At 55.4% G+C, this 26,327-nt stretch overlaps 1 protein-coding gene across 1 annotated transcript in view; it reads right to left on the bottom strand.

The window, feature by feature from the left end:
* The window catches only part of ARRDC1 (arrestin domain containing 1), a 36,796-nt gene extending 11,500 nt beyond the window's left edge, over window positions 1-25,296 (bottom strand). The window contains exons 1-2 of the mRNA XM_059828817.1: window positions 25,179-25,296; window positions 6,916-7,026 (exon numbers count right to left, since the gene is read on the bottom strand). Coding sequence (XP_059684800.1) covers window positions 6,916-7,026; window positions 25,179-25,296 — 229 coding nt within the window. The remainder of the gene's footprint in view (window positions 1-6,915; window positions 7,027-25,178) is intronic.
* Between the last annotated feature and the right edge of the window lie 1,031 nt (window positions 25,297-26,327).

Genomic DNA, 26,327 nt, shown 5'->3' with positions numbered 1-26,327 from the left:
GTGCCTGCTGGTCCCCCTACCATTGCTTGTAGCAATATAGTCTTCCTGCTGCCTAAAATGAGCCCTCATGCACTGCCGGGGAAGGCGAGCTCCTCTGAAGGTGCCGAGTTAAACTGATACCAGTGCTGCTGACGCACAGCTCGGGTACTCCCCTCTCGAGGCTCTCCAGGCAGAGAGCAGGAAAGCAGCAGGTTTTGCACTTTCAGGTGGAGAAACAGGCACGCCTGCCCTGTGCTACAGGATACCCATTCCCCAGCTACTGAAAGAACTTGTCACTCTCGCTGCAGTCCTGACAGCCAGCACCCTGCTTGCCCCTGTCCTCTTCGTCCACCTTTGCAGCCCAGAAAATTGAATATTAGCCATAAGCAAGAAGGTCAGAGCTGCTTTTGCTCGCAGGAGGCTGTATCAGAGACGGTAGATGGGAAGCATTAATTTTGTCAGTGCCAGGGCACTTCAGGTGATGCTGGGCCATTGCGGCTTTAGCGTGAGGACTCCAACTCTGTCTCTGGTGGATTAAGCTAATACACAGGATTACAGACTGCAACAAATGAGGGTAAACACACACGTTTGCTCGTGCCATCCCTGCAGCACACACAGGCGCCTCAGAGGGAGCAGCTGACAGCCAGAAGAGCGACCTGCCAACAAGCACAGCCAGACCTGCCAGGGAAAGACTCGGTGTTTAGCTCAGCTTAGTTTTGTCCAAACGAGAGCTCTCCTGCTACCGACAGCACTTCAGCTGAGCAGAGCTGCCGTACTGGCAGGATGGGAGCACAGTCCCCAGCAGGCTCCAAGCTCATGTTCAAAGCAGCAACTCACTCACGTTGGATTTGCATGCATGCAAACACACAGCAGGAACAACCTCCAGCACCCCGATATGGTTAATGCTGCCGAGATAAACATTTCTGTAACATGGGAGGTACAGAGAGAGGAAGAAAACACACCAGAAAGCCCAGCACTGAGGCTAGCCCTCCACTGCTTGCAAATCTATGTCTGCAGTTTTCAGTGACATTTTTCAATGAATTAGCAGGATCTGGCAGTATGGCAATGCTGCAAAAAAACTCCGAGGATTAACAGTAATCTATTAAGGCAAGAAATTGGGAAGTGCTGAGGAAGCTGCCATGACCCAAGGCAATTGCAGCTCCTTCCACATGGTTTTGCTGGGTGGAACCTGCCGTTACTGCTCCTGAACCTGGCAGAACGGCGTGGCCGGGAGCTGGCACCAGCACATCCGTAACAGCTCACCACTGCCCACGGGCACCCTCTTGCTCTCACCTGGCCAGGGGCTGTCCGGGAGCATCGCCCGCTGCTTCGCTACCTCCTGCTCGCAGAGTGATTCCTGAGCACAGAATAAGAGACCTAAGTCTCTCAATGCCTGCTTAGTCAGGTCACTAAAGTTTTTAAATCCAGCTGGAAGACAGGATCGTCACCCTGTGCCGACTGTTGGCTGTGAAGGTGTTGGGCCAGGCCGGCAGAGAACCACCCCAGGCAAGAGGTGATGCACATCTGCCCCTTTTTAGCTCTTTGTGCAAGAAATCTGCCAGCAAAGGAAGCGCATGGAGCAGCCAGGAATTCCCTGCAGCGCCTTCTAGCTAACTAAAAGCTGCCAAATGTAAGGTCAGCTGGAAATTACAGCCAGCTCCCTGCATGGGTTCAACTCAGGTATAAGCAGGATTTAAAGGGAATAATAATAAAAAAGTCTACCTTTGCATGCACAACCCATCCACAGGGCAAGAGCTGTGTGTGCAGTCGGAGATACAGGGTATCCAAAGAAAATAGCCTCATGTGGGTACAGGCACACGATGGATCGGCTCCTCTCCGGCTGAACATGGCCAGAGCTGCAGCCGGGGAGGGGGAGAGGAGCGGGAGGCCTCCGCAGAGCTGAATTACTCCATTATATTGGATCAAGAAAAGCATCTCTCTGTCTGACAGCGGAGGGTACAATCGGTGCTATTTTGTACTCACTGCAACTGGTGTACTCGATCTCCTGCACTGCTGACACCTACAGAAACCCAACACCCCCCACACTTGCAAGGTTCCCCCCAGCCCTATTGCATTTCTTTCCAAAAAGAGGACCCAAAAAAAAACAGCACCAGGGAGCAGTCAAAGTCCAAGTCAAACTCAGGCCAAGTGGGAAAAGCAAATCCCCCCTTGGCCTCCCCTCCAGGAGGCAAATAGTGAGCCTGTCCCGAGAGCCACCCGTGGGCTGAGCGACCTGCCCGGCACAGCACTGTGTCCTCCAGCAAACAGAGCAGCGAAGGGCTCCAGACCGGCTGGTACTCTCAGCACTTTCCAGCGGCTTTTACGTAAAGAGCCCGAGTTCATTAAACCACTGCCCTGCGTGTTATTGCCAAGGATACAGCACAGGCCCTGTGCAATCCCCCAGCTCCCGCGGTAGCTGATGGGTGCCCACTGCCTCCAGCTCCTGCCCGGCCCTGGCCAGCCCCAGCAAGAGGCTTTCCCGGAGAACGGATGCCGCACTGCTGAGCGGGGACAAGCACCATGCCGGCACAGATGCGTAGAGGGTCCTCTGCAGCAAAAACACTGGTCACCAACCTGCGGATGCTCCAGCGACAAGGCTGAGCCCTCCGCACACCTGGATACTGCTCCGAGAGGGGGGGGGCGAGAAGCAAAATTAAGGATGAGGCCAGTGCCTTAAATAAGTGCCTTATGTTGCAAAGCAGGCATCTGGGTTATTTCAGGGCCTGCCTCCTTTCTCATACAATGTACACCGTTAAAAAAAACCCCAACCAAACAGTGTGTAATACAAGCAACAGCTGATGCTACAGAGGATGAGCTGCCCCCTCACTTATTTCAATGCAAAGGTGTGTGGGTGGAGAAGTGCACAGTTGCTCTTAGATGCTTAAAGAGCAATCCACGCCTCGACAGTTTTGCAAACCTCCTCTCCCCTTCCCCCCACGTGTCCTCAAAGAGCACAGATCGCTGTTTTTTAAAGTTACTGCTCAGGATGTGGGAAGGGAGAGAGTGAGGCGGGTTGCTTTTGCTTTTTAGGCTGAGCCTGCCTCCCTGCACCATCCCCCCAGGTGCCAACACTGCTGCGGCCCCGCTGGAGCACGAGCCACTCGCCAGGGACGGGCAAGACAGAGACACATTGGCTGCACGGTCTGGAGGACACCTGGGATCCTCCCTCAACCTAAGCCGACACTATGGGGCTGGATGAGCCCTCTGCAAGAGGGCTGGGGATGGTGCCAGCGGGGAGCCTGGCATCACCCTCTGTCCCAGGGCACAGCCTGGCTGCCAGCTCCCCTCCCCAGCAGGGACATGCTGCTCCCCCTTGCTTTTTTTTTTTTTTAATGCACAGGTTCAAAACCAAGAGGTAACAGCATTGCTGTAAGGGGGGGGACGCAGGAACAGAAGAGTCCTCCGACACAGAAGCAAATTCCCCCCCTTCCTCCACTCATTTTCCATTTGTGCTGCTGGGAGGTGACATCCCCCTTCATGGGTAAGATGCTCTTGCAGCACCGCAGAAAGACTGCCCCTCCACCCGACACACGGGGCCTCCCGCGGTTCCTGCCCTCCCTCCTGCTGTTTGCTTTTCAGGGTGTGAGAAGGAAGGGTGGGCACAGCCAGCCCTCACCTGAAGGAACAGGCACATATTCACCCCCGGGGGTTTCTGCACGTTTTTACACACGTGGCAGGACCATCTCATACGCCACCGCAGCTACAGTAACCTTTGCTTGTGGTGCTCACTGCTTTTCGCTGGCGACTGTCAGATGCTGGCCAGAGAAGGAGTTGCACGCTGGCGGTGTGGGCTGGCAGCCAGGCTGGCCCCGTGCTCCTTTGGGGGTCCTTGCTCGGGAACACTTCCAACTCCCTTAACTCACCTGCATCCTGGGCTCCTGCCATCACCCATCAACGAGCGTGCCCCAGCTCAACACCCCATGCCCCAAGAGCACAAGACTGCCCCAGTTTCTCCTCCGAGCCGGGCATCAGACCTGCATGGAGGCACCCTGTGGAGCACCCGTGAGCATTGGGTGTGCCTCCCCAGAGGCAGCTGCACCCCAAACCGCTTTTCTGCCAGACACCGAAGCATCCTGTCCCTGTCAAATGCTCTTTGGCCAGAGTCATGGGGAAAGGGACATCTCTGCTTTGAGCAGAGCAGGCACCAAGGGACGGGCCATCTGTCTGAAGCTCCTTCACACTCTGTTCAGGAAAGGCCGGGGCAGCTGAGAGCTATTCCTGGGGAGCCTAAAAACACTGTGGCTGAGTCACGCCGAGGCCCTGCCCTCCTGCTCGTGTCCACCAGGCCATTGCACGACTCCCTTGGCAAATCCTTGCCGCTGCCTTGCTGCAGGGCTGTGCCGTGCCAGGATGCCACGCTGCCAGCAGCCCTCTCGGAGGAGGCGGACAGACAGACAGGCAGAGACAGGCACGCGTGGAGGCAGAGACATGGAGAAGCAGCCCAGCTTCCCTGCTGCTCCGCCAGCCCGGACATGCATCAATGTCACAGCGAGGGCTGCGACAGCAGACAGTTATCTCGCTTCCCCGCGCCGCAGGCTGGAGCGGTGCCAGCCCCCAGGGCTTTTGTTTCCATATCCGCACAGGCCAGTGCAGCAATTGCAAGGGACAGTTTCAAAGCTGCCTCTGCTGGAGGACTCGGGTCCAAAGGCAGCACCGACACTGCCCTCTCCCACCTATGTCCCATCGCTTGCTCCCATGAGTCCTCAGGGCATGGGACAAACATGGCAAGCCCAGGACAAATAACTCCTGAGCTCGTACCAGTCACAGAAAGAGCAAATGCCCCACAAGCGCTGCCTGTGGCTGTGATCCCACTGCCCATCCTCTCTGTATCTGCTTCCCTGCAGCTGGGAGCTCCCAGCAGTTGTGTCCACTTTGACACAAAAAGCAGAAGAGCACAGGTCAGTGACTGTACGTCCCTGGGACGCTGCTCCAGACTGATTGCTGGTAGCTGGGACCAGACTTTTTGCCATAATTGCACTGTAGCTTTGCAAGATAGGACAGTAACGACACTATGTACTGCAGCTTTTGAGCGCAGGACTCTACAGTCCTACAGGACAGATTTTTCCCTTCAATTCATTATGTCTCTAAGTCACGCACTGCCATTTCTTGCCTGACTTGCTTGGAGCTGCAGTAGCTCTGGAAGATTTCAGCTGGCCCGTTTTGGCCGGATCACACCCGGCCCCAGGCACGCAGCTGGGCAGCTGCCAGCTCCGTCACCGGCTCCAGGGCAGAGCGAGCAGCCCAGCCCTGCCGCCCCAGCCCCGGGCAACTGCTCAAGTCTCAGGCTGGCAGAGTCTGCAACACTGCTGGTTGACAGATAGCAGCACTGCACTGGGCGATACACAAGAGTCTGGGTCGCAGAAAATTAAGAGCTTTCCATGAACAGTTTAAGAGCTCGGAATACCAAATTTCAACTGTCTTTGGAATTCAGGCCTTCAAAGAGGAAACTTCAGAGCCATGAAAGCGTGTAACCATCAATGCATTTTCCTTCCATCCTTCCCAGTCCACGCTGGTCCTAGCTGTCAAGGGGATGGCTCCCATGTGCGATCTCACGAGAACCGATTGCTGAAGCGGCTATCAAAATCTCCCAGGGGCTGCAAAACCAACGAACAGCACACCCACCTCCTCCCACTCTTACCTCCTGGTTGGCTTTTGCCGCTGCTCAGCTTTACCAGGACAGAAACGACCACAATATCACAGCTCTCCCTTGAATCATTAAATATTAGAAACAAAAGTTGGAAGGTGCATTTTTCAGTGCAGTTGCAGGTTTAAACCTCTCCAGAAGTCCACAAACGTTCGCAGCCTCCAGCTCCCAACTCATCTAAGCCCAATGGCTTGCAGCCCCTTATAAAGCCTCCGGGATTTTGCTACCCCAACATTCACAGCTGGGCTCTCTGGCTGTGCTCAGCGCCGCATCCAAAAATCAGGCAGGAACATTTCTCATTGCCCTCCCAGGCAGTTCACCTCCAACAGCAGCCCCGGGGCTATGAGCCAAGCCAAGGGGCGAGCCAGTCAGCTGTCTCCCTTCTCTGGGACCGGAGAGCAAGCAGCGCTCTCTCCAGTTGCTGTGAGGATGAGGTCAGTCTCCCCTCAACACTAAAAGCTCTGCTTGAAAAATTGCTGAGCTAGCAGAAACTGCCACTTCAATTTTACCCATTTCCTGCTATTAGATAAAACAGCACGAGAGCTGAGCCCCTGCTAGCCTGGGTTTTTGTCATATTACAGTTACCGCTACAGCCACCGCCTTCAGCAGGTGAATACTGGCATGTCTTGATTTCAACAGGAGCCAGGGCACAGCATGAATTATTTGTGGTAAGGCTGACCTATTTAACAGCAGAAAGACAGCATTCATTCGAGCCCAGATTCCCCAGAGGCTGCTGGTGTCACTTTACCCCACAGGATAACACAACCCCGTGTCACTATCTCTGGCCATCTCAGCTTGCGGGGGGTGTGGTGGTAACTGTCCTAGGCTGTTCTAGCCATGCTCTCAACATTTCTCTTGGAGGACAAGTGACACCTCTGCATCCCTTTCAACGCAAACTACACCTGGTCTGCAAGTGGCTTCTGTTGATCAGCTTTGATCGGTGTTTTCTGACTGCTATAGACAACACCCACAGGAAGCGGAGCACGGTGAACCCACAGGGCCTTGAAACAGCAAAGAAGTCACTGCTGGCAGCCCCGTTTCAGGCAGACCAGGGCCGGAGGATGCAAGCGTTTGCAGGGTGGCTGCCAAGTTCTGCAGCTATTCAGGATGCCTCTCCGCACAGTTCCTTCTAAGCTCTTGTAGTCTCTAATATTGGCTCCCATCCTCTGTGCACAAGCCAAGGCAGCCTGTGAAGGGGTATTTCACTGCGAGAAGATGCTGAAGTCTTGGTGACACATTTCTGTAGACCATCTCAGAATCACAGATGTCCACCACATTTTTGTGGACCTTACCTTTGTCTGCCAGAGACAGTGTGCTGTTGAAGTACTGCTCCTCCACAGTCCATGCTGTGTCATTGATCTTGCTAGACACCCCACAGGATCCAACGCAGCTCACCTTGATGGCTGTTGAGAGAAAGCACACACGTAAGCACTGAGAGAAAGCAAAACCTCAGGTTCAGACTTCCTTCAGGTACTGTATGTGGACTTGTGCAGGAGCAGTGCCTCACGAAAACAGACAGAGTAGAAAAAATGGAGCAAAGGAATCAGGTCACGCTTTTATTTCAGAAGTGGGTTTCTCCCTTACTCTCAGCACTATTGCACACTCCCGGCCACCCCAGTGCTATTCCCAGCTGTTATCACCACTGAAGTCCTCGTGCTGGCCCCCTTGGATGTGAAAGCCTGTAACACAAGTGATTTCAGCTCCCCGAGAGGTAAACCGCTCTCTAGTTTTCTCCCAAATGAACCAACATCCCCTCCCAATATGTGCATTAGCCCCTGCACTCAGGCTGACAGCAGAGACTTTTGTGGCAGCGATGCGCTCCGATACATTTGGGTGTCCCTGTCCGGACAGGGATGAGTGGCAGAGAGCTCTGCTGCCTCCCACCCCACAAGGAGCCGGCCATCCACCAGCCCTGGGAGGAGCGACGTGTTCGGCATGAGCCCATTAGCCAGATAAACAAGGTGTATAGCCCTGTCTGCAGCAGGGAGCTGGACCCTCCAGTGCAGCATGAACAAGCCCAGCTGCTGCTCGAGTTCACAGCCCGCCCACCCTCACGGACATCCCCAGTCCCTGGGAGCCTGCCCCCGTGTCCCGGGGTCGGTCTCTACTTCAACAGAGTACAGCAGAAATACTTTGCCCATTAACGCTTGTCCTGCATCAGGACTTCGGATCATATTCGATAAGCACGTTCCTTCTCAGCAGCCAGAAACCATTTTGAGTGGTTTCGTCTTCCTGTTAGAGACACAGGGCTCACAGCAAAGCCACACAGCAAGGTCTGGAAGCATTTGAGATGCTGCCTGACCTTCCCAAAGCAAGGAGAGGAATTTGAGCCATGTTTGTGCCTTGCCTTGGGAAAGTCACCCCAGAGCTCGCCCTGCACTGTGGCTTTCAGAAGGGCCACGTGGCTTTCAGGAGAGTTACGCATAAGACACTTTCAGTTAGTCTTCGCCAATTCACAGCAGGTTGAAATCAAGCTCTGATGTCGACACTGAACCACAGAGACAGACAAACGTGACAGACTGGCCTTGCTGCACAGCAGGAGATGATCTGTGGTGCTACCCTCACACAGGGAGGATGCAGGCAGACCTATCTCGGCACAAACTGGGCCGTCAGGGTTGTCCCAGCCTGAACATCTCCTGTCCTGATTCTCACCAGGTTTTGCAACAGCTTTAATGGATTCCACGGAACTCCCTCAACAAATTTGTCAGGTGAATAGTTCTGCTAGCATGAAGGTGGCAGGACCTACCAGACAGACTCTCTTCCCATTTCACCCATCTGCTCCCCTGTATTCAAGCCGTGTCTCATAAGAAGCATCTCCCTGGGACGCAGGTGGCCAATTTGCTTAAGAGCTCTCCCCCTCCCTGCTCCACAAGCCTTCTCAGCCATGAAGATCTCACCACCTCCACCCATCTACCCAAACACTGAGGGCTGCAAGTGATGCTGCTTGCAACCACCTCAAACAGCTCTCCAGAGCACCTGCCTGGCCAGCGTGACCATGTCCTCCACGCTGACTCAAGACAGGGTGGAAAGAAACCCCAAACCCAGCCCTCTCTACAGGGGGAACGCATAGTTCTTACCCCAGTCCCCTTACCTGTGCTTTGCTACAAGCATTCAGATGGAACGGGCTCCTCAGGGCTCAAAGTCTCTAATCCCACAACAAAGAACAGCCTCTCCCCACCAGTTCTGCTGCAATACCTTCACAGCCTGATCACGACTTTGAACACTGGGGCTCATCCAAGTGCTGTTTTATACTCAAGGGCAAGGGATAAGCAGCTCCAGATGCCAACTCTCATTAACCAAACATCAATGCAGCAGCAAGGATGACACATGGGCTCGCTTGTTTGTGTCTGCAATTTGCAGCGGCACTTCCGAGGCAGTGGGTGAACAGGAGAGCGTGGCATGCAATGGGAGCTGCCTGCACCATGGCACACAGCACACCTGGTCTGAGCTGACACAGGTCCCCCCTCCTGATGCAAACCATGAGACTGAACCCCCCCTGCACACCCCCGGGTGACATCCAATCCTCTCTTTTGCCAGATGGCAGAGCCAAAACCACATAAGGGTTTCAGCAGCAGAAGGAGCAGGGAACGGTTTTAGCAGGGTGGCATCCTGTGTATCCATGTGTTGGTACAAGTCCTCATGCTCCCACCTTGGACATACCGCCACGTCTCTGGGCTCACAACGAGCCTGCCCTGCTCCGAGTTAGCCCAGATAGCTCGGATGGCTCAAGTCAAATCAAATGCTCCACTCCCAGATTTTCACACAGGAGATGCAAGCGAGACAAGCCCAACCAAGAACTGAAGAACATTCATATCGTTCAGGAGCAACAGCCCCTGAACAGGCTGCCCCTCAGCCTCCCTTCACCACCTAAGTTTATAGATCACCACCATCTGTTGCAACACCCAGATAAGGAGATGATGGTCTCTAATTCAAGCCCGCTTGCTGCACTGCGGTGCTGAGGCACTCCTGTTCCTGGGAGGCGGGTGGGTGGGCATGTTCAAGCACATACACGCTATGGCCCATCTCCCTTCCCACAGGAGACAAACACCCAGCAACCCAAGGCAGTGGGTTTGCAGCCTGACACTCAGAGCAACCCTTGGCTGGTGGTCCCTGCTGTGATGGTGGACCCCTCTATAACCCACTGTTAGGGCTAAAGTCAGACAGTGTCTAAAAGTCTCACTGCAGCTAGCTAACAAGTTCTCCATGGCAGGCCCAGGAGCTGTCAACTCCAAGACTTCTCAATTAACCACTGACATCCCAAACTGGTGTGGCCGCAGACAGCCTGTGCCTACAGAGGAGGGACGGTTCCTGGAGAGAGAGCTCTGGGGCTCTCAGGCATCCCAGTCTTGCGTCCCCACTGAGAGCAGCCCGCTCCAGCCACGTTCCTGACCATCACGCACCCTGTGGCTGCCATACCAGGGGCACGAGGGCAACCGAAGGGGCAGAAAGCAACATTTCAAGCCAAAAAGCTTGAACGCAATTTCATAGCAGCGGAGAAACTCTCTCTCTTATCCTCTACGCTGTCCAAAGTTGCCAGCGTACCATTACCAGGCACACCAAGTCACCAGATGTAAGACAAGGACAAGACTCAGAACAGTTCAAGTGGCAGAGGATTTGTTATGGAGCATCTTCTCCGAACCTACTCCAGAAACATGAGCTCCCCCCACCTCACTGGGGGAGAACCGGGACGGACAACAGCTCTGAGCAGACACATTGCCCCGTGGCTGGGAGTGGGGCTGTGACTGGATACAGGGATCGTGTATCCCAGGTCATCCCCCAGGCTCCTGGAGGAGCCACCAGATCCCCATGCCCCCACAGGGTGGGTGACACGGGGGGCAGCAGGTCCAGGGCAGCCAGACAGCCCCCTCCATTTCATCCCCACAGCCACAGCAGGAAAGCCTGGCAGCTGCAGGGCTCTCGTTCCTCTCAGGTTATCCAGGAGGTTTCAGAGGCGCTCGGTTCAACAGGTCAAACCGTTTATCTTATTCCTAACCAGGTTTTGGAGCAGCTAACCATGAAATCAGCCTCTCCATGAGCATCCCATGGCCAAAAGAAGATACTGGGGACTTGCCCCGCTGTCGTGTAGGGGCTCCTGCCCACAAGCAGGAGGAGGGACACGGGGCAGCTGACAGGCACAACTCGGGCACGTGGCGCTGGGGGCAGCTGCAAGCTAAAAACGGTGTTGGCGGGACAGGTCTGGCAAACCAGCACCATCAGAGCTGCTGCAACTGGAGCCACCTCCAGCTTGTCAGCCCGACTGTCAGGAAGCAAAATGCACAGTCTGAGCCTTTCCAAGGCCTCCCTTCCAGGCAATCTCAGTGCCAAGCTGTAGACAGAGCAAATAAGAGAAGTTTCTACATCAGAACAGGCCATTTCCAGTTACTAGAAATCCATTAAAAACGCCTGTGGAATCCAGTGCTACCAGTGGCCCCAGTTACCACGCTCCTGCTCCCTGTTTACCCAGGCTGCTTTGAATAAAGACAGAAAAAAAGGTCAAAAAACTGTAAGGGAAGGGGAAGGGGGAGGTGAAGAGCAGCAGCAGACAAGAAGTGAATTACAAAGCCACGCAGAAGACAAGAGCCCTTCACCCCTGCAGTCCCCCGGGGATTCAGGGAAGCAGGCAGCTCTGCATCCAGCCAGACACATCTTTAGCAATGCGCTACAGCACACGCCAAACGCTGGAAATAAAAGGAGACAGCTCAGCCATATCCATCTCTGCACAAAGTAAAAATAGAGATGCCAGGAGCTGGGCACGTCTGCCTTCTTCCAAGGTGATTTAAGGAGAGCAGCCATAGACTTCAAATTACTTTTTCTGGTGACGCAGTGAGCTGCCCTCCTCGGGGCAGCTGGCATTGCACCTCGGGCAAGAGGAAAGCAGAGGACACGCATCCCCGTCCCCTGCCAGCAGCAGGTTGTACGTGCACATCCCTACTTCCAAAATCCAGTCACGTCCTGAGCAAGCAGAGCATCACCAGCTACCCTGCACTTAGCAGCAGGGCCAGCCCCAAGTGACACCCTCCGGCTTCAAGTCCTGTCTATGTCACGCACCCGCTGCAACAGGTACGGGCAACAGACAGCAGTGGAGGGAAGGAGATGCTGACAGCTTGGTTGGTTTACGTTTTCGAGGGTGGGGAGGGGAAGCAGCAAAAAGCTACAACAGTCTGGCGTGGTCACTGTTGCATTTGGCAGCGGCTCACATGGGACAAATGGATTGTCCCATCATTCCCCCTCCTCCACAAGGATGGCCGAAGAGTTGGTGACTGAGGTCTGAACTGGCACTTAGGAACAGCCCTGGGTTTTTGACAGCTGAAGCCTACTTGAGTGAGCACATGGGCTCAGCTGTTGGACCCGGAGGCTCCAGCCGTCCCTGCTGCAGGGAAGGGGGTGCCTGGCCCTGCGAGCGTGGGATGAGATGGATGGCAAAGCCACCCTGTGTGTCTGCACCGACCCGCATTCATAACGGGCTCAGAGGGTAACCGGGGACTGAGATACCCTTCAGAAAACTTGTCCAGATAACAGGGGAGCAGAGGGGGAGAAAGTTACTGTGGGAGATAAGCGAGTCTGCATCAGATAAGTCTTCATTTCATGGAAACCAGCCATAGTAAGCCAGAGCCCCCTTTCCTCATCCTTCTCCATCACAGCCGCGGCAGGCAGCTATCACCACATTTCAATTAGATTCCCTCAAGTTGCCGTCTGTATGCACAGAGCTGCAAGGACTGAAAGCCGCCTCCCATGAGCCGGGAATGAGCCACCTCTCCCCCCCAGCCCTGCAAGCCACAGGGGCCAGAACCAGCCCCAGGAGAAGGGGGCGATGGATCGCCCCGAGCCCCAACCACTCCCCAGCTGATGGCAGCGGGGAGCTGCCCTTGGCGGATCGATGGGCTGTTGCAGCGGCAGCAGGAGGCCACCTCAACACACAGCACCACAGCTCCACCCTGGAGCGAAACCTCTGGGTTCAAGAGGCAAAGATCACAAGTTTTGGTATGTCCTGAGATCTTGTGGCCCTGTAAAGCCCCTACCTTGGTTCCGGATGAAGAAGATGGGTTTGGGGTTACCCACACTCCCAGCAAAGCAAGACCAGATGGCTCTGGGAAGACGGAAAGCCTAGGAGTCAGCAAGACCTGCAGACAACAAGTTACTCTCAACCAGTTTGTACAGACTGGGTAATTCCTAGAAAAGCTCCACGAAAAATGGACACTGAGAAAGGCGAGACCCCAAAGAGGGGCAGGATGAGGCCTTTACACAGAAACACACCAGTATGACCTCAGACACAAAGGGCTCATGTCCTCTAAGTAGGAAGGCTGGAAGCTCACAAGATACGCTACTCCCTCAGCGCCCAGCCCTCATGCACAAATATACTGAGACACTGCTAATTAAACCAACAGCTCCTAATTAATTCTCAGCTGTCCCCATCCTTCTGGGTCCTTCCTGTCAGTTACTGAGACACAAATTGTCTTGGGCATTTCACAAGCCAGTGAGACAAGAGCAGAGCTTACACCGAATGCTGGAGGCAGCAGCAGGTTTGGCACGAGGTTAAGGATTGTCTGGGGAGGTTTTTATCTTCTTCCTTCCCAAGAGCCCAGCACAGGGGCAGGAAGGGGCCTCTAATGTGGAAGGAGAGGAGTTGTCTAAAAGAGTAGTTCACACTTTCCATCTCAACTCAAACCCAAGCCCGTAAGCGGGCCCCAGGAGGTGACTTGTCTGGAGCTGACACACGTCAAGCAGCATCTCCCACACCACCAGCAGCCTCCAGCACACGGAGGATGCCGCTGCTGCTCCCCGTGACCCAGGGGGACATCCCACCTCCTGCAGCCTGCCAGCCCATCGCACAAGTCACACCCAATACAGCTCTCTTCTCTGAGACTTCGGACAGGCTCCCAGCAAAATACTGAGTCTTTGCTACAGTTTGACCCATCTTTGTCCCTGTGGGCAATGCTCCTGCCACGCACAAGCCCAGCTGGGGCTCAGGACCGCCCTGCAGCCCTGTCTGCAGTGGCACAAGCTTTAGCACCGTTTAGTCTCCAGAAGCGAGATCTGCTGCTCAGCCATTCCTCCCCCAGGTTGGCACTTGCCGTCTGTGCCCTGCAAGAGACTGAACCAGCCAAATCCCTCACAGCAGTGGAAGGGACAGTCCCTCCCTTCCTGGCCCTGACCTTTTGGTGAGCTGATTTCCAGGGCAGCAGAGCCAGCCCTGCAAGTCCAAGCTCAGCAAAACCCATCCTAAGGCCCAGAAGTGCCTGATCTCCCCAGCTGTAGCAACAGGACTCTATTTACCTCCTGTCAAGCTAAGGCAGGAAGACCCAGCTGGGTCTCCCACACAACCTGCGGGAAGCCCAGACCCACCCAACACAGCCCCACACTGCAGGAAAGCTGGTCCAGCTCCCAAATGCAGCCTGTAAAAACTCCACCTGTATCAACAACAGGGGAGCGACAGCTCTGCTACACAGGCAAAGTGACCCACAGCCATTATTTTGGCTACACACGAGTTATTTTAGTCAGAGTCAAGCCCAGAGCGAGGAGGGGCACGTCCGTGCAGGTAGTATCGACACACAGAGGATGTCCTCATTCTAGCAAATGCAGAAGTCTCCAAAAGGAGACTGGGCAGATGTGTGCCTGTAGAAAAGCGGAGCAGCAAATCTTCTCCGAGTCCTCTCCCAGGCAGGTCAATCCTCTCCCCTCTGCAAGCACTTTCTTCCATCAGTTTGAGAGCAACAGGGAAACCTACATTTTCCAGCTCCTCCCCAAAATCAGGGGTCAACATACATCCCAAGAGAAGAAAGCAAATTCTTGGGCTCCTGTTTAGAACAAACTCCTGTTCAAACCGAAGGCTTTTCTCCCTTACAGAGCTGACAGGTTTATTTATAGCATCACAGCGTTTTATCAGCACGCCAGTTGCCCTCGGAGGAAGGGGGTCATCTCGAACATCTGGAACAGAATCCCCCGGTTGAGCACATTTAACAAGCTCATCTTTGCACATGTTGGGCTGCAGGTGGAAAACTCACCAGCGAACAAGGCCACACGGGCTGCAGGAGGGGGACGGCCGCATGCCACAAAGTCTGTGCATTGGATCTGCCAGTCCCGCAGCTCCTTAGCAACAGGCGTGAAACGCCGCAGCATCCGCACACAGGGCCCAACTGATGGGCTGCACCCCGGCCAGCCTTTCATCCTGATCCCTGGCACAACCACCTCGCTGCTCACCAAGCATGCTCCAGAAAAGACTCCCCCAGCATCCCCTTTCTCCAAAACTGCCTCCTGAAAAAAAAAGACAAGTTGTTTTGTTTTGAAGCTTCAGATTGACGTAGGTCCCAGTGCTGTGTCACCCAAACAGCCTGGGAAGAGAGGTGGGGAGGAATGGGGTTGCTCTGCCTTGAGAGCCCACAGGGGCAGGAGTGGTTGCACCGTAACAGCCAGGCAGCGCAGAGTCCATGCGTGCGGTCTGGCAGCTGCACGACTATTGCTCCCCTCACTGTGCCACCTACCCCAGCCTCCCCGCTGGAGGCACCGGAGCCAGGCTGCCAACCAACACACCCATGGGCTTCCTGCAGGAACAGCCCAGGCTGCGCCTGGGACAGGCAATACCCCTTGATGGTGGCTATGGAGGAAGCAGGGAAGGAGAAAATTGTACCTCAGATCAGTTTTGGGAGCCCAAACTCTCGCCCCATCCACAGGCGGCACAGCCCAGCAGAACTGCTCCATGCAACGCCTGCTGCCACACGCAGGGCAGGGGTCGGCGATGCCAGCCCTCGCGTCCTCGTGCAAGGTGAGCGACCGAGCACCACCATAGCATGGTGAGGGAGCGGCCTCGTCCTCCTGAGCCAGGATGGCAGATGCAGACACCCCTGAGCGCTGGGAACAGCCAGATCAGACAGCAGTACGGGAGGCACTGAGGGAAACTAAGTATTTGGCAGGGAGAGGCAGATCTCACAGCTCACTACGAAAATCTCCATGCCAGCCACCCACCTCAGCCGCACTGCCAGCATTCACAGCCTCCTCTCCTAATATCCATCTCTCTGAGTATCAGAGGGGAAACGCGAAGAGGTTGCAGAGGAGCAGAAGGCTGGAGGAGATAGCGGCAGTGTTTTCACGTGGATCTTCAACCGCCCTGGCGCGTGAAGCCAACTTTCAGTCTCAAGAAACTTCTTTCCTTTCTGCTTCTTTGGACAGAAATTCAGAGAGGGACAGGCTGATCTGTTTGGAGACTTGTGTGCCTGCCCTCCTTCTAGAGCTATGCTCGAGACTCGCTTCTGTTCACCCTGTCCACGAGAGAGCAGGCTGCACTTTTACTAGGATGGGACCAAGCCCCAGGCAAGGCTTGCAGCAAGTCTCATGCTGGCTAATAGCAGCTCAGCTTGTTACCCAGCAGATCCCAGCAAATAATACCACCTCTGTCACCACCTGTGCTCTTCTCTTCCTCATCTTCCTTTCAGCACAGAGCTTGGTAGAGCTTGGTATAGCCCAGCTCCTCATCTCACCCTTGCCCCGCTGCCCGGAGCGGTTATACCCAGCTCTGCAGGGCTGCAGGCTGCCTGCCAGCACTGGCACCTCTGAGCGGCAGATGCTGCCAGCGTGGTGCAGAAACACCTCATATTTAGGATCTTGGTGAGGTCCAGGCAAGGTTTACTCATGAGCCCCTGAACAAGGCAGGTCCTAATTTAATGTCATCCTTCTCAGGGGATCCAGGCAACTTAAACTTGTTTTTGTGATCCTTGGGCAACCTCAATTTAAGCAAGCTATGCTCTTCAAAGCAAAACAAGGCTGTACGTACATAAGCAGTCAGAGAACCTTAGTCTTCAGCGTTTGGCCCCTAGAACAGCCCTGTGGGAGGGGAATGCAAGTCCCCCATGCCCAACGTGCAGCCAGACAAGTGGAGCAGAGCCAGCAGCTCGCCCCGGTTCACAGGAATGCTGATGGATGCCAGGACCTGTCAGTCCTCAACACTTGAGCCAGCCAGGGACCACAGCCACCCTTCCTTGGGCTGAGCAGCGCTGAAACAGAAGAGAGGAACCTTTTTTTTAATAGCTTACCCAAACTGAAATAGGTTTCCACCTAGCACTTAGCACTACTTTAGGCCAAAGCAGTTAAGATATTCCAGTATACTTCCCTTGGCTGTCTAAAAAAGGAAGAACTGGGCAAGAAACCCCACCACAGTCTACCGCACAAGCACTGCAGGTCCCAGGAGGCATTTGCTGGGTGCTTTAAGATCAGTCAGGCCCACGCTGTAATAAACTGCCCCTTTAAACTCATTAACAAACTCGATTGTTCTTTCCCAGCAAGTGCTAAGCCAGGCACGTTGTCCCACCTCGCTGGCAGAACAAGCCGGCGATTCACCTGATACAAGGAATAACCAGGGAGGCTGAGCTCTCTGATGTCCTGGGAACACACCTCTGTTTGTGACCACTGCCAGCTCCACACTGTTATTCCCACACCCCGGAGCAGGTTTAACAAGCTCTCCCCCCCAGACAGCCCCTCTGCCCCCACCGCAGCAGCATCACCCCTCCGCACTGGGTGCAAAAGCCACTGCAGGCAGATAAACAGCCAACTGATCAGGTTTCTCTACTTACCACAAAGAGGTTGATTCACTAGAGCCTACTCCCTTTTCAGGCTCTTTCTAAATAAAGGCTTCAAAGAGTTCTGGAAATTCATGCTTAACAGGCTTACTGTAATGCCAGAGCACAAGGGCTCCTGTGGGCCAGACTCTGCAGCGGGACTGAGTCACGCTCATTTTCTTCTGAGACTCTCAGATGCACTTGTCTAGGAGTAAAGGCTAGACAAGTCCTGTTGGCTGATGCTCATTTTGGCAAACCCTCACTGCCACCCAAAACACGGCCTGACACAGGTCACCCGGTCTTCTCAGCAACAGCCTGCCCTGCAGATGCAATGCAGATGCTCAGGAGAGGAGGTGACACTCCTCCATCCCCTCCTGGGGCTCCAGCGATGCTCCCGGGCACGAGCTCCCCAGCACTTGCTCCCTGTCCTCGGAGAGGAGCACTCGCAAAGTCAGCTCAGCACCTAGTTGGCCAGAAAAAGGCCTGTTTCAAGCTGGACACCCCCCACCACACACACCTGGGGACAAAAGGATTCAGCACGGACAGTACTGCTGTAACCAGGCATCCTGAGTGAGCCTCTGCTTCCGAGGCACTGAGAAGGGCTAAAGCAGCAAGTTCAGGACTGCTAAGCCATCCTGGAAACAACAGTTTCAGTGTAAGGGGTTGGAGCCCGCATACAAGGAGAGGAGACAAGAGCATGGGGGACAAGCAACCGCGCGTAACTGCTCTAAGGCTCATCGACCCTGCCGCTCTGCTCCAGGTGCAGAACTTGCAAGTCAGCAGCTAGAATTTGCTGAGACACCTCCAAGTGACTTAGCACTGCTGCAGCTCCCAGGCACAAGCCCGGAGCCAGCTCACCTCCTCCTAGCACCGGAGGTTTCAAGTGCCTTTTCCTGAAAAGCCTTATTTATAAGCAGTAAAGCAACCGTGCATTCAGTGACTCCTCATTCTGCCCGGGTACCAGTGCAGGCAGGTTCTCTGGTGGGGAGGCAGGAAGGCGCAGCGTGGGATGGCGCAACGGGAGATCCCAGCTGCCTCACCTGCTCCCCGCTGAAGATTTCACACGCCACAGCAAGCTCTCGAGCATTGCTTTCGCACGTCTCGGTTGTCAAGAAATCCCCCTCCCCCAGCCCCAGCGTCTTCGGAGAAAGCAGCCAGAATCCACTTCATTGTGCATAAGAGCTGCTCCCATGATTTTCTTTGATGCCATTCAACGCAAGCAGCTGGATTCTCTATTTATAGCAAGATCATCAGTTTGGAAAAACGACTTATGTTCTTGTTATTATCAGAGCACAAGATACATAACAAACCCCCGCTGTGCTAGGAGTGCTAGAAGTTGGTAAGACAGTCCTCACGGTCAGGCTGGACACCTGCAGAGGTCCCAGCAGATAGAAAACGGAGCATTCAGGACCAAAAGCTAAACCCCTGGACCTGACATTCAGTCCCATGCTGACACTGCCCATCAAGAAGGCACCAACTCATACCCAGGCATTGAGCTTTCCTCCCAGGAGATGCTGCCTTCCCAGCCAGTTTTATTCAAGTCTTAGGGCAGGGAGCATCTGGGATTCAGGTGGGTGCGTTCAGGAGGGATGGACAGCAAGCTGCTGCCAGCATTGTTACCTCTGGCCTGAGCTGCTGCAGCCAGAACAACGGAGAGCACAGTTCCGTCAGCAAGAACAAAGGATGGGAAGTTATAAGCATTAGTGCTCCAGAAATGATTCATGCTTCTTGGAAACAGCCTTTTTGCTACGGGTATCTGATAAGGTCTGTTTTTTAATCAAGATCAAGGTGCTCGGAGGTTGAGGTGTTTTTAAACTAGGTCTCCAAATAATTCTAGGCTGGCACTAACATGCCACCCTGATCTTGTCGAGGGGGTCAAAAGCAGCATCCATCCTTACCTCAGGACACCCCCGTATCCTTTCTACTGCCATCATCCAGCATCTCAAGGTCCCAATACAGCTTTAGGAGTTTGCTCAAGCCATTCCATTCGACCACGTGGCACTGACCACCCCTCTGAACACAGTACCTGATGCTGGACAAAGAGGTACCCAGCCACAGCTACCCACTTTCTGATGAAAAGCCTCTACCCACAAGCTTATTCACAGCACAACACCCAGCTCAAACTTGACGCTGGCTCCCCATCAGCTCATTTTAACTGGCCATCAACGAGAGTTGGGGGATGTGGAGTTGCTGTTTAAAAGTCATCACAAGGAGACAGAAGCCTGCACATCTTTGTGGTCTGAAGCCATTTCATCTCCCGTTTCAGATCCTGGACACGACCCAGGGACTCGGAGCACAGGCAAGCACAACTGTGCACAAGGCAAAAATCCGCTGACTGGCACCAGTCTGGTCCTTTGCTCATTTTCTCCTCTCCTAAGCAGTTTGCACTTCTACATGAGAGATTTGAAGAGCAACAGATTTGAAGAGCAGCACAAAGAGGTAATTAACTTCCACAGCAATCCCTGTTGCCAGACTTCAGAGGTCACAACAGTAGCCTAAAGGCTATACGTTGGATATCTTGGCAATCAGCCCTCAAGAAAAGAGGCACCAAACCAAAACCCAGCCCCTGGCACACTTGCCAGGCTGTTTCAGGAGCGTCTGCCCTGAGCAGGAGGAAGAAAGTCTTGCCCCAGTGCCTGGCAGAGCACCTTTCTCTATGCTTTTGCACAGGTCAGGTCTGCAGCAGCCTCGCAGCACAACCCAACCACCCCATTGCCATTCTTCCCTTGGAAGAGCCTGAGCATCCCCTTCTCCAGACAGCAGAGGATGGTCTGCATGTCCGTCCCCCTCTTCCTGGCTGTGAGAGCCTCTAGCAAGACTTCACCAAGTCAAGTGACAGCTATGTGTCTTCTACAGACATACTTCTTCCTCTTCCCCAAGGATGACTTTCAGCAAAAGGTATTCCACAACATGCTATGAGCAGAACATGCCCTTCCATACACCCGCACCTCCCTTGGCAGGGGGGCTGGCCCGAGCCATCACCCTCCCCGGCTGCTCCTCCTCGCCCGACCCTGCCTGCGGGGCCGCGCTAGGGATGGGGAGCTGCCTCCGGAGGAGAGGGATGGAAACCCGCAGATTTCTTCCTCCCAGCCAGGGAGCCTCCCTGTTGCCTACCTGACTCCAGCCCTGAAAGACAAGCTACATCTCTGCCAGCTCTGTGCTGCTCCAGGGAAGGAATAAGTGCTCACACCCCGTTTGTCACACTTGGAAGCAAATCAGACGACAGAACTCCACTCCACTTGTTCTCCCATTTTGTTAAACAAGAGATGGGAGGCCGCAGCATGTCTCCTCGCCAAGGAAAGCAGCAAACAAGAGTTTTTCAGATGAGCACAAGTGGTGCGCGGGCGGGGGGAGCAGCAGAGAGAGGCACACACTGCAGTGACAAGAGAAACAAAACAATCTCGTGATTAGTTATTGACTCCAGAGGAGTTGGAGCAGCAAGCCAGCCAGGAGAGCAAAAATCCCTCTTTTGTTCCACAGCCTCAGACAGACTTGGCCACACAGCTCCCTGCTGTCTCGCTCCAGACAATGAGAAAAGAAAGTTAATCCACTTCCCCTATAGCAGGAGCCATCCAGCCTGCCGGAGCGATGCTGCAGAACGATATGTGAGCATTCCTGCGCATCAGTGCCAGCCTCGCCTCGTCCTGGCACCCACCGCCGCTAGCGGATGCCAGACGGCTCAAGGACCTCACCGGGCACTACCGGTATTGCTGGGGATAGCGACAGCTTTCGATCCACTCCTGCCTTCCAAACCCACCGTGCCCTTGCTCAGCTCCGCACTGCAGGCACTGTCCTCCCTTGCCACACTGCACCCCGAAGCAGAGACCAGCCGTGGGGTCCCTCCCGCCCCGGTGATGTATAGGTGACCTATGCTGCCAAGCACAGAAATTGCAAATCCACCTTTACAGCAGACAAACTTCTGACTCAGGACAGAGCAAGGTTCAGCTACTAACCAGGCACTGAATCCATCCTTTCACCATCACTTTCCCAAGCAGCCCAAGTCACAGCCCTTCAGCTGAAACAATCTTTTCCTCTGTATCAGAGGTCAAGTGGTAGAGAGGATCACGGCCAACAGAGCCCTTCAGTGTCACCTCTTCCCCTCAGGAAAGGCACAGATTACACGCACGTCAGAATTACCTTACATGTTAGCCAAACCCAAATTTCTTCCTACTGCCCTTCTAGGGAAACAGAAATCATCTTTTAGTTTGGGCACATGAGTTAGGATTCAAGTGACCTGCTTTTCAACCCCCTTCTTCACCACCAGCTTTCTCTGTTCTCCATATGAGAAGTGAGAATATTTACTACATTTAAGATTAGAGAAGGAAATTACGATTCACAGGCTCTCTGCTCTGCAGAAATGGGAATTACACACCTGGGTACTTTTAGAGCATGAACAGACATAGGTACCTGTGTCTGGAGCTTTACAGTTCAAGGGAGTGATTTTAAAGTCAAGTCATCACTGCATAAACCTGGACAGCTAAATAATAGAGTTTGAGAATAGCAAAGTGCTGAAATCTGCTCCAGAAAGCACTTGCAGTTTCTTTACTCTTCGTGACCTGGGAGAGAGGGCTGTTATTTTAACATTACCCTTCTGCCCGCAAGAAACCTCGCTGAATGGCAGGCAGCAGGACCGAAATAATCTGCATGGCCCCTGGAAGCCGCCGAGTTGAGAGGAAAGTGCTCCAGCATCCCCGAGCAGCAGAAGCCTTTGTTCCAGCACGCTCCTGCCAGCAACCGGGGCTGCCTGCCCTGAACGAACTTATTTCCCTCCTCCCTCCCCCCAAATTAACTCCATCTCCAGCTGTCCCAGCGCCAGCTTCCTGTTAAGATTAATTATTCTTTGTACACCCGTGTTTGATGATTTACCCAGCAAGCCAGGCACAATGATTAGGAATTCTGCATTCCCATTAGCGCTCTCCCCCGAGGCTCGGAAGTTTTCAGGGAAGGACCTTCACCCACGGGGAGAAGCGTGCCTCCCCAGAAGGTCTGCGTGGGTCACCAAAGGCCAGTCATCATTTGCGACGCTGCCGCAGGGTCAGCTGAAGAAGATGTGCTGCTGAACAGCCATTACTGCTAGTCAGCAGGGCTGCTGGCACGGAAGACAGAGTAGGTGGGAGCATTTATGATCACAAAAGGTGTGTCTCCAGTTACGCTTTCCTCTGACCCAAGATTTCTGGCGTGTTTAGCGAGGCAGAAGGAGCTTTGTTTGTTTGTATTGTCCACCCTTCAGAAGGTGCAATTTCCAAGAGCCATAAAACGAGTTACCGTGTGAAGTAGTCATATACAGGCTTGTTTGCATTTGTGATCTCCAAAACCACAACACTGAGAAAAGCCACTGCACCGAACTGGTCCAGCTCAGCAAATGGAAAGCACCAAGCCTCAGTGCTGTGGGCCAGACTGGAATGGGCAAGGACTTCGTGTCTTCTCCTGGGAGCTGTTTATTAGTCTGAAAAGTCATTGCTGGTCACAGAAGGTGTAGGTGTATATACTATATAACGCAAATTGATGCCACCCACCTCTCTGCACACCCCAGCAGAAAGCCACAGCATGTCAGAGGTAGTCTGGTCCCTCTGCTGCTGAAGCTCTGCAGCTCAACAGGGCTGACTGGCCCCTTTAAGAGCTCTTTCTAGCAAGTAGTTGCCTGCTGTCACACCAAAAAGGATGTTTCAGCAGCTACACAAGCCTCCTCCTCTGAGGGTGAGACACTTCCTTCAGCGAGAAGGAAGGAGAGGGTGCCCATTGAGAGCTCCGGGGCCCCAACATGGAGGGTTTAAACACCAGAGACCACAAGATACAGAACAGCAGTGAGGACACACAGCAAAGAGTCACCTTGCGCTCTGCAGACATTGGTGTCACATCCCAATGTGACTTATTTGGGCAGGTTCAGACACCAGTTATAGAAAGTTTCCACCCCAGCTAGCGAAGCCAATTTGCAGGGACCTCAGCCCAAAACAGCCGCTCAGGTGACCTCTGCATAGAAGCAGAAGGAACAGCCACACAGGGCCCACCTCAGATTTTGGGTCGATGCTTCTACCAGCTCTCCTAAAGCGCTGCTCATCTGCCCCAACTTCTTACCAAAACCCCTGCATTAGCAGCAAACACCAGATCCAAGAGCAAAACTCCGCCTGGCTTCAGGACCAATACTTGGGTATTGTAGTACCCAAGTTTCAGAGTCAAAGCAATAAGGAAGCAGAAAGAAGGTCCAGAACAAAGAAACACCTTCCTCCTTCCCCACAAGAACCAGCTGCAGCACACCGGGAAGCAAAGGAGATCTGGCATAGAGGAGAACCTAGCAGTTCTTCTCCAAGATGGGAGTCGTACAGGCAACAGCAAGGTGTAACCGTGACCAGCCCCAGCCAGCTGGCAGTGCAAGGGGCCAGCACAACCGAGCCCTCCGAGGCCAAACGCTCTCATCTCACCCAAGAGGCGCCTTCAGGAACAGGCGTGGAAGTCAACAGGATGGGCCGAGAATGGAAGTCAGCCACACTTCGTTAAGAACGTCTTTGCTGGAAGAAGCACGGCTGGGAGAACCCTCCAAGGAGATAAACGCTGGATGCGCAACTGTTTTGCTCCGACAGGAGTTAAACAGGCTACAAGTCTGTGCTTGTCCTAGATATTTTTTTCCTGAGGAAGCTTCCAAAAAGCTACTGCAAACAACTGGGAGAGGTGCTTGCAAAAGCAAGATGTAAGCAAGCATAGGCACCATCATCCAGGCTGATGTCTCTGTTCAAGAGACTTTGCATTTTTACATTCTTTGGTCTTTCCCCCCCCCCCCCCAATAGTTTGTTATAAAGGAGGAAGCCTGCACATAGGAGAAGCAAGCAAGACAACCTCAGAGAAAACAGCAAATCAGTTTGCATTTCCATGGCACTGAGCACAAAACCAACTTGTAAACGCAAATGACTTCTCTAGGGTGGGGAAGCAAGTTCCCAGTTTGGAAGATCTGAACCCAGCCGCTCGCCCCCCCCCAGCCCATCCCCGTCCCCCCGCCCTGACGGACCGCACCAGCCCCCAACAGGGCCTGGGTCTCACCTGGAGCAACAGCCACCCGCGTACCCCCGGCACCTCCCGCACCACCAACACCGCGGAGACCACCGCTGCTGCAGCTGCCCGCCCTGCAGGCAGGCACTCTCCCCCGGCACACAACAGGACCACGTACTCAGCCTGGACGTCTCCCAGACCGGTACTTCCACAACCCAAAGCGTTCCAGTTCATTCGAGGTGTTACAAAACGGCTGCTCGCCTCGGCCCGTGCTGGCAAACGGCTGGGCACCCCTCCTGCTGGGGCAGGGGCAGCCGCCAGCCCGGACATCACATCGCCTGTCTCCTCCCGGCCTCCCCCCAGCGCCCTGCCGTAAGAAATACGCATTTCGGCGCTCCGTCAGACCCAGGAGCACAAGGGCCCGGCGGTCCGGGGCCGCCGCCACGGCGATGCCGGCAGCCCCGGGAGGCCGCAGGACTCCGGGAAGGGCTGGACGCGGGGGCCCGGCTCCTCCGGCCGCCTCCCGGGGCCACCGCCGGCTGCGGAGGCTCCTGTGAAAGAAGCCGTGCTGGGCTGCGTTTTTTTTGTTTGGTTGGTTGGTTTGGGGGGGACTTGGTCGGTTTGCTTTTTTAGGGGATGGGAGGAAAAAGTAAGAGGAAGCAGAGGAAGAAATAATTCAGCAGGTTGCTCACATCAGCCCCGCCGCTCCCCTCCCGGCGCGCCTCCCCGCAGGAGCGGGAGAAGCGAGCTGCAAGCCCCGAAGCAGCCGGTCCCCAGCGCCGGGGGGGGCCCCGGCTCCTCCCCGCACCCCCCCGCCCCGGCACCGGCCCCACAGCGCCCCACGGGCGAGGGGAGCCCGCGCCCTCCACGGCCCCCGGGGCAGCCGCACCGCCCGTGGGCCCCGCGGGCTGCGGGCACGCTACCGCCGCGGCAGGGACCCGGCCGGGCCCACCGCGGCCCCGCCGCCCGGGGGAGGCGGGCAGGGGGCACCCCCAGCCCGGGAGGCGGCGGGCAGGCCGCGGGCTCACCTCGGTACTGCAGCGAGCCCGAGAGGCGCACGGTGACGGTGCCGGCCAGCGGCTCGCCGGGGCTGTAGACGACGCGGCTCTCGCCCAGTCGGATCTCGAACAGCTGCACCTTCCCCATGGCCGCGCCGTCCCGACCGGCCCGGCCCAGCGCGGCCCGCTCCGCCGGCAGCGCTACCTGCCGCGCCGCGCCGGCCCGCGACGTCCCTGCCCCGGCGGGCCGGCTCCGCCCCGCCCCGCCTCCTCCCGCCCCGGCCCGGCCGCGCCGTGGGGTCGGGGCGGGCCCGGAGGCAGCGGCCGGGCGCTGGGGAAGGGCCGCGCCGTGGGGCCGGGGCGGGCCCTGAGGGAAGGGGCAGCTGGTGGGGCCGGGCTGTGAGGGAAGGAGCCGGTGTGGGGCCGGGCTGTGAGGGAAGTGGCAGCTTGTGGGTCTAGGCTGCGCTATGAGGGAAGGAGCCGGTGTGGGGCCGGGCGATGAGGTGAAGGAGCGGGTTGTGGGGCCGGGCTGTGAGGGAAGTGGCAGCTTGTGGGTCCAGACTGCGCTATGAGGGAAGGAGCCGGTGTGGGGCCGGGCTGTGAAGGAAGGAGCGGGTTGTAGGGCCAGGCTGTGAGGGAAGGAGCTGGTTGTAGGGCCGGGCTGTGAGGGAAGGAGCTGGTTGTAGGGCCGGGCTGTGAGGGAAGGAGCTGGTTGTAGGGCCGGGCTGTGAGGGAAGGAGCTGGTTGTAGGGCCGGGCTGTGAGGGAAGGAGCTGGTTGTAGGGCCGGGCTGTGAGGGAAGGAGCCATCGTGGGGCCGGGCTGTGAGGGAAGGAGCTGGCTGCCCCAGCATGGGGCCATCTTGCCTCCTGGTGCTCCCTCTAATCTGATCTCCTCTCTGTAATTCTCCCGGCCCAGCTGTCACCTCTCCCCCCTCCTATTTCTGTAACCCTAATGGCTTTAAGTGTCCAGCGAGAGGCAAACACAGGGGTCCGACGGCTGCCTGGGACCGGGGCTGAGGGGTAAACGACAGCCCCGCGCTCTCCGCAGATCAGCGGGGCGAAGGCATCCGACGCAGCCGGGGCGTCCCAGGGAGCTGGGGGGTGAGCAGCGGGCTTCCCTCCGGCACGCTTGCCGTGTTCTCCCTCAGCCCTGCGTGACTGAATAAAACCCATCTGTAA

Source organism: Gavia stellata, chromosome 24 (assembly GCF_030936135.1).
Source record: "Gavia stellata isolate bGavSte3 chromosome 24, bGavSte3.hap2, whole genome shotgun sequence".
Taxonomy (NCBI): Eukaryota; Metazoa; Chordata; class Aves; order Gaviiformes; family Gaviidae; genus Gavia; species Gavia stellata.
The sequence above is the reverse complement of the archived record's forward strand: the minus strand, read 5'-3'. Positions and strand labels throughout refer to the sequence as shown.